General features: G+C 55.7%; 3 protein-coding genes across 3 annotated transcripts in view; 2 read left to right on the top strand and 1 right to left on the bottom strand.

The window, feature by feature from the left end:
• Positions 1-2397, top strand: part of PTSG_01486 (uncharacterized protein) — a 6838-nt gene extending 4441 nt beyond the window's left edge. Inside the window, exons 14-20 of the mRNA XM_004997403.1 lie at positions 105-223; positions 479-561; positions 842-917; positions 1113-1171; positions 1494-1561; positions 1824-1967; positions 2189-2397. Coding sequence (XP_004997460.1) covers positions 105-223; positions 479-561; positions 842-917; positions 1113-1171; positions 1494-1561; positions 1824-1967; positions 2189-2233 — 594 coding nt within the window. The 3' untranslated portion in view covers positions 2234-2397. The remainder of the gene's footprint in view (positions 1-104; positions 224-478; positions 562-841; positions 918-1112; positions 1172-1493; positions 1562-1823; positions 1968-2188) is intronic.
• Positions 2288-5536, bottom strand: PTSG_01485 (uncharacterized protein). Its single transcript, XM_004997402.1, has one exon. The coding sequence runs from the start codon at positions 5019-5021 to the stop codon at positions 2898-2900; it is 2124 nt and encodes a 707-aa protein (XP_004997459.1). The 5' UTR covers positions 5022-5536; the 3' UTR covers positions 2288-2897.
• A 490-nt stretch (positions 5537-6026) lies between these two features.
• Positions 6027-7500, top strand: part of PTSG_11744 (uncharacterized protein) — a 2864-nt gene continuing 1390 nt past the window's right edge. Inside the window, exons 1-4 of the mRNA XM_004997401.1 lie at positions 6027-6238; positions 6536-6606; positions 6768-6895; positions 7198-7337. Coding sequence (XP_004997458.1) covers positions 6168-6238; positions 6536-6606; positions 6768-6895; positions 7198-7337 — 410 coding nt within the window. The 5' untranslated portion in view covers positions 6027-6167. The remainder of the gene's footprint in view (positions 6239-6535; positions 6607-6767; positions 6896-7197; positions 7338-7500) is intronic.

The following is a 7500-nucleotide window of genomic DNA, read 5'->3' as shown; positions in this document are numbered from 1 at the left end:
CACATTGCCCTGAATCCTTCCAACCCCACGCTTCCCCCAACCCCAACCCACCACACACCCGTATCACCACCTCAACCTGCGTGCGCGCTGCTTGTGTTGCAAAGGTTGGCGTGGGCCCGCGTGGCGTGATCTCGGTGCTGTGGCACTTGAAGATCAACCAGATTGTTGTTGGCTGCACGGACGGTCGCATCAAGGTCTTCTTTGACCCGCGGAAGAGCGACAAGTGGGTAATTGCGTGCACAGATGCTTTGGCACACGTGATGTTTTTGAGTGGTTGACGGTGTCACGCTGATGGTGCCATGTTGCGTTGTCGTGACCTGTTGTCGAAGCCTGATCACTCTCGTCACATACACAACTGCGCACCTCAATCAATCACTACCTCCATCCGTGATCAACACAAACCGCATCACCACTCATGACTGCTCCTCACCGCCACTCATGACTACTCACCACCACCACCACCACCACCACCACCCAGGGGTGCCAAGCTATGTGCAACGCGCGCCCCGCGAGAGGAGGATCCGCTTGATCGTCTTTTCATGAGCGACGCCGTCATGGCTGGTCTGTACGCAATCGCAATCACAATGGCCGTGGTTTCGATGGGTGAATGGGTGATGGGTGATTGGTGATGATGATGGCGATGGTGCATGGTACTGGCGGTTATTTGGTGTTGCGTCTCTCTCTGTCTCTCTGTCTCTGTCTCTCTCACACACGTACACGAACACACACACACACACACTTTCTGCCTCTCTCCACCTCTCTCTTTGCTCACACTCTACCATCCACCATCCACCACCATGGCCATCGACCCCGCACCTCATCCACCGTCGCCACTCTCCAGCAAAGGCCGGTGTTGCGTGGGGCGAGGACGTGCGAACACTTCGCCGAACAGCCAAGAGCCGCAAGGACAAAGAACGGTGGGGACATGTGTGCATTGCGTGGGTGTGTTGCGTGTAGGTACGTGTAGATACGTGTAGATACGTGTAGATACGTGTGTGCGCGTGTTGTCTTGTGTTGGTCACCCTCTCATCACATCACGACTGTCCCCGTAACGACTGTCTGCCATGCGTGCATCTTGTGCCGTGTGCATGTGCGTGTGTGCGCGATGACAGGAAGGATCCGCTGAAGAGCAAGAAGCCCGAGGAGCCCGTCAAGTCCGACCGCGGCGTCGGTGCGTTCCTCCCCTCCTCCTGTCCTGTCTGTGTGTGTGTGTGTGTTGTTTGTGTGTGTGTGTGTTGTTTGTGTGTGTGTGTGTGTTGGTTGCTTGGTTGCTTGGTTGCTTGGTTGCTTGTGATTGTTTTGTGGTGCGTGCATGCATGTGAACGTGGAGAGATCATCGTGTGGCTGTTCCAGCACATTTTTTCTTGTTTCGCTTCAACCACCATGCATACGTTCACCGACACTCGAACCACCACCACCACCACCCCTGTTTATGCCTCTGCTTTCTCCGTTCTTTCTTCTCTTCGCGTGCGCTGTTGGTGTGTTGTGGACAGGCAAGGGCGGTCGGTTGATGGGGTACACGTCCTCGCTTTCACAGTACATTGCAAGCAGGACAGCCTACGTGAGTACACATGTGTGAATGTGAATGTGTGTGCGAATGTATGTGTGTGTGTGAATGTGTGTGTGTGTGTGTTTATGATGAATCGTGCAATTTTAGCGTGCGCATGTTCAATGCATGCCTGTTGACCCACTCACAACTCACATACACACACACATATGCACACGTTCACAACTCACACACACACACACACACACACACACACACACACACACACACACATATATATATATGCATGCATGCACGCACCGTCACGTTGGGATAGGATCCCACACGTGACGAGGATCCACGCGAGGCAATCTTGCGTCATGCAGAGGCGGCGGAGAAGGAGCCGTACTACATTGCGCGCGCATATGCAAAGACGCAGCCAGAGCCCGTTTACGACATGGCTGAGCACCCCGAGGAGGAGGTGAGCGATATGTGTTTGTGGGTGTACGTGTAATGTGTATGTGTATGTGTATGTGTATATGTGTATGTGTATGTGTATATGTGTATGTGTATGTGTCATGTGTATGTGTATGTGTATGTGTTATGTGTATGTGTATGTATATGTGTATGTGTACGTGCATGTGTGTGAATGTGTACGCCCTCGTTTTGCTCACACCATCACCATCACCATCACGCCCACAGGAGCCGAAGAAGAAAAAGAAGAAGAATATGAAGCCTTTCTCCTGAATCCCCCCCCCCCCAACTCGCATGTTGTCGTCCCTCGTGTCCTGACATGATCATGTAGTTGTTTGGGATTTGGTTGCGTGAGGCACGCAAGGCCAATGTGTGTTTATGTTACAAAGAAGGGCCAGCACCGCTTGGCGATGCAAGCAGAAACAGACAAAGAGGAGGAACAAGAAGGGACAAGAGGGGAAGAGGGAAAAACCAAAAAAGGAGGGAAAGGGCAGGCACCCGAAGAGAGAGCACATGTGATGCAAGTGTCATCATCATCATCATCACAACGTGAATTGACACAAGACGAGACAGAAAAAAGAAGGGGCAATAGAAGCGGTACAGTTACGGGTGCATATGTCTGGTTTCACGAAAGCAAGGCAAAGGCAAATGCAAAGGCAAATGCAAAGGCAAAGGCAAGCATGATGTCTGGTTATCTGGTGCAAGATGGCACACTGTGGACACAGTGGACAAGAGAAACAAAGAAGAAGAAATGGGGAAAAGGGTGTCACATCAAATCAACAGGTTGGAAGCGGGTGCAGAACAACAACAACAACAACAACAACAACATCTCAGCCCCTGCTTCCAAAAAGACGCCAGTTGCCTACAAAGGTCGCGCACACCACCACCACCACCACCAACACCTCAACATGCGCCACACGTTGCTGCAACGAGTTGCCTAGTTTGTGGTCTTGGCCTTGTCCATGTCGAGGCAAAGGCGGTCAATGTCCACGCCGTGCTGCTTGCAGATGGCCTTGAGCCGCTCCCACTCGCGCTTGAGCTCGGCAACGTTGCCCTTTGCTTGTGCAATGCGCCGCTTCAGGTCAATGGCCTGTTCCCGCAGCTCCTGCAGTCGCTGGCTCGACCCCGTCAGGCCCGCGCGGCTGCGGCGCTTGTGCGTGCGCCCCTGGTACCGCCTGCGCGCGTCCTTCAGGTTGTCCTCGTCCTCCTTGGACAGGTTGTTTTCCTTCACCCACCGCCGCAGGTCCTGGATGGGGCACGTCATCAGCGCGGGGTCCCACCTGCTGTCCTGCTCCCGGATCTCCGCCTTGGAACGCAGCGCCCGCTTCTTGCCGCGCTTCGTGCTGCCGCTGCTGGCCGTGCTGGTGGTGCTGCTGCGACCAGAGGCGTTGCCCCTGCGCGGGCTGCGGCCCTTCTTGCTCGCCCGCCCCGACGCCGTCAGCTTCTTGCCTGCTGGCGACGACCCCTTGGTGCTGCGGCGGCCTTTGCTCGCCCGCGCAAACTTGCTGCCGATGCGCGTGTCGTCATCCTCTTCCTCCTCTTCGTCCTCGCCGTCGGAGTCATCGTCGTCGTCGTCGTCACCATCACCGTCATCGTGGTCGTGATTGTGCCGCTTGGGGGTGCTGTTGCCGCTGTCGGCAATCGACAGGTGCTCAAACATGCTTGTCGACTGCATGTGCACAAGATGCGCCGCTGCGGGCGACGACGGTGTTGGGGTTGCCAGCAGCGGGCCAGAGAACAGCTCCGCGCCCTCCTCCAGGATGGCGTCCATCTCGTCGTCCTTGCTCGTCGCCATCGACGTCACCGGCATCTCCGCTGGCGGTGCCGGCGGCGTGGGCGTGAACGCGCCACAGAACAGCGCCCTGGAGTGCGCGTATGCGTTCTTTGCCTCGGCAACGTCCGCCCCGTAGCTGTGCGCGTCCGGCTTGAACTGCTCGGGGGACCGCGGCTCGGACCGCAGATTGTTGAACGGCGACGTCGCCGCCGACATCTCACTGCGCGGCGTGTTGGAGCGCGGGCGATCCTGGGCGCGCGCGCTGTCTACCTCTGCCTCCTCCTCGTGCTGCTGCTGCTGTTGCTGATGCGGGGTCAGAGATGGTGGCGGTGTTGGCGGCAGAGCCCAGGCGTCGAGCGGGTCATCGTTGGGCGATGGGAAGAACGGGAACGAGTGCGGCAGCGCGTTTGGCGATGGCGGCTTGGCGCCCACTTGACGCATCAAGGCGGCGTCGTTGCTACTGTTGGCGGTGGCAGCAGCTGGTGCCGTGACATTGCCACTTGCCATGACAAAGGGTTGGTGTTGGTGTTGGTGTTGGTGTTGGTGTTGGTGTTGGTGTTGGTGGTGCTGGTGTTGGTGCTGGTGCTGCTGGGGATGGGATGCGGAGCCGGTCACCAGGTCGAGGTTGAGGCCCGATCCAGAGTCGTTGTACTCCAAGCCATCGTCAAAGTCATAGGCGTGGAAATACTCCATGGTGGTGGCTGGTGGAGCAAACTCGAAATCAAAGATGTCGCTAACCGCGCTGCTGTTGCTTCTGCTGTCGTCGTCGTGGTTGTTGTTGTTGTTGTGGTGGTTGTAGTGGTTGTAGTTGTAGGTGGCGCTGGTGTTGTCGAAGGTGAACACGCTGCTGGCGCCCTGGCTCCTTGGTGGCGTGGAGTTGCCGCAGCAGGGCGGGGGCGCAATGGGGGAGCGCAGGGCGTCCTCTTCCGCGGCTTCTGGCGCCTCGACCTCCTCCGTTGTGGTGCGATCGACGAGGCGGGGGAGCGGGAGAGGCGTCAGCTGTGGCGCGGGGGGAGCGGCAGCGCCGGTCGATGCAGCTGCAGACTGATCAAACGATGATGCCGCCACCGAAAGCTGTGGCTGTTGTTGTTGTTGTTGTTGTTGCGTTGGCTCAAAAGGAAAATTGAACGTGCTGTCCGCCACAGGGGAAGGGGCGGGAACAGGGCACGGACTGCATGGTGGCTCCACCATGCAATGGCTGTTGCGGTGGTGGTGGTGGTGGTGGTGGTGATGAAGGTGCTGTTGCCGAACAATAGATGCCATTGTGGCTGGCGTGTCTGTCCTCATGATGGGCTGTCCTGATGTGAGGATATGGCGGGGTATCTGAGTGCTTTTGTTTCGCGCCGCGTTGCTGTTATCGAATGATGATTGTTGTTGTTGTTTCTGGTGGTGGATGTCCTGACGATCAAAATGAGAGAGAGAGAGAGCTCAATCCTTGTCTGTTCTCCGAAAACGAACCTCGGAAGTGGAGGAGGGATCGGTGGAGGTTATTTGTGGGTGCTGTTGCTGCTGATGTGGAGGTGTGTTGGCAAATGGAGAGTGGGACTCAGCAGAAACAAAACAAAGGCGGTTTTGTTCACTCGTCGAGTGTGTGGCGGGAAAGGATGCAAGAGAGAGGAGAGGGGAGGAGAGGAACAGCAAGGGGAAATGCCAAGCGTGCTGACTGGCTGCAACTTGGGTGAGAGAGTGTGTCACAAACAGCCGCTGCGGTGAAACTGACACGGTGGCAGAGAGAAAGAGATATGATGAGGCGAGATGCGTGTTGCGTGAACAATTGCTTCTTCTTGGTGGTGGGGTGCGGGAAGAAATGAGCAAGAAACGGGCGACCGAGCACTGCTGACTGTGTGTGTGTGCGTAACAAACAACAGAGAAAATCTGACTCAGCGAACGAACGCACACACACAAACACAAACGCAAGCAAAAGCAAGAGCAAGCAAGAACCAGCACGCACGCCAAAAATAATCTCACAACAGCAACAACAAAGGACACCACTGATTGTGCTGACGTCAGCGTATTTGTCTCTTGTGCTGTCGCAAACCATGATCGGAAGCGGTTCGTGCTGCAAGCGTTTGGGGGTTGTGTTGGCAGAATGCGTGTGGGTGTGTGTTGCTGCGTGGCTACATGAAGCGTGGGAGGGGTGTGTGCTTCCTCGTTGCTTCCTGTTCGATGTGTGTGTTTGTATTTAGCACGTGTTTGCTGTTTGTGTTGTTGTGGTTTGTGTTTGTATTTGGGGTTGTTGCGATGGTGAACAAGTTTGGAGTGGGCTGTGATGTGTGACTCATGCGTGAGTCATGTCATGTCACATGTCAGCGCCTTCAAAGCAAGCAACTGTGTGTTGCTGCTGTTCCTGTCTTTGTTCTGGGCTATTCTTGACATCGTGGTGGTAATCTGCGACGTCGTGGCATCCACGTATGCTCACTGCTGCTGGTCATCATGCAAACAGGAGGAAGGCTGGCGTGGGTGGTGTCCCGCATCATCCTGTACACGGCAGTCGTCGTGTCGGGGTGAGTGAGTGTGTGTGTGTGTGTGAAGATGTGTGTGTGTGTGTGTGTGTGTGTGAAGATGTGTGTGTGTGTGTGTGTGTGTGAGTGAGTGTGTGTGTGAGTGTGTGTGTGTGTGTGTGAGTGCTAGTGAGTGAGTCAGTGAGTAAAGACATGTGTGCGAGTGTGAGTGTGAGTGCTAGTGAGTGAGTCAGTGAGTAAAGACATGTGTACGTGTGAGTGTGAGTGTTTGCTTTCCCCTTCGCCCCCCCCCAACACCTTTCCCATTTCTCCCACTCACCCGTTCACACCTTGGTGCAGCTTTGCCATTGCAGGGATCATTGGCACAACCAAGCTGCATGAAAAGTCGTCCACATGTCTCCTCAACACAGGTCCGACATGTTGTTGCGTGTGTGCGTGCTTCATCACTACCAACAGACGCAGCGTCATGGGCACCACCACTACCACCACCACCACCACCTCTCCACCACCACCAGCAGCGCCAGTGTTGATGCTATGCCGCTCACGCTTGTCCTCCCTCCCTCATGTGCAGAGGTGCGGATGCTGTCCAAAGATGAGTGCTGCACACGATTCGTCTGCCAGACGTGCAAGCGTCAAGAGGACTGTGCCGACACCAGCTACCCTTCCACATGCACAGGTGGCAACTGCCAACCAGACCAGGTACCATGCGTCTGTCTGTGTCTGTGTGTGCAGATGCGTGTGCAGATGTGTGCAGATGTGTGTGTGTGCAGATGTGTGTGTGTGTGTGCAGATGTGTGTGTGTGTGTGTGCAGATGTGTGCGTACGTGTCTCTCTCTCTCTCTGTTTGTGTGTGTGTGTGTGTGTGTGTGTGTGTGTGTGTGTGTGTGTGTGTGTGTGTGTCAGCGTGTCCCCAATCTGCTACACACTCTCACTCCTTGTGCTCCACTGTGTTCCCTCCACGCACTCTTCCATCGTCTCTCCTTCGCATCCCCCGCACCAAGTGCTTTGCGAGCAGCGGTGCCACGAAGACGAGTAGGTGCAAGTATGTCATCACCTTTGGCGCCATCTCGGGCTCCCTCGCCCTCATCATGGTCTTTGCAAACGTCTACAAGGCCTGCAACAAGAACGCCGAGGCCCTCAAGTGCGTACGCAGCGGCGTTTGCGTATCTGTGTGGTGTTCTGTGGTTGCTGATTGTGCGTGTGCGTGTGTGTGTTCGAACATTTGGGTTCTGTCCGCGAGCCCGTCGGTGTGTGTGTGTGTGTGTGTGTGTGTGTGTGTGTGTGTGTGTGTGTGTGTGTCTGTC

This window comes from Salpingoeca rosetta (genome assembly GCF_000188695.1).
Source record: "Salpingoeca rosetta unplaced genomic scaffold supercont1.4, whole genome shotgun sequence".
Taxonomy (NCBI): Eukaryota; class Choanoflagellata; order Craspedida; family Salpingoecidae; genus Salpingoeca; species Salpingoeca rosetta.
This window is presented reverse-complemented; position numbering and strand designations above follow the sequence as displayed.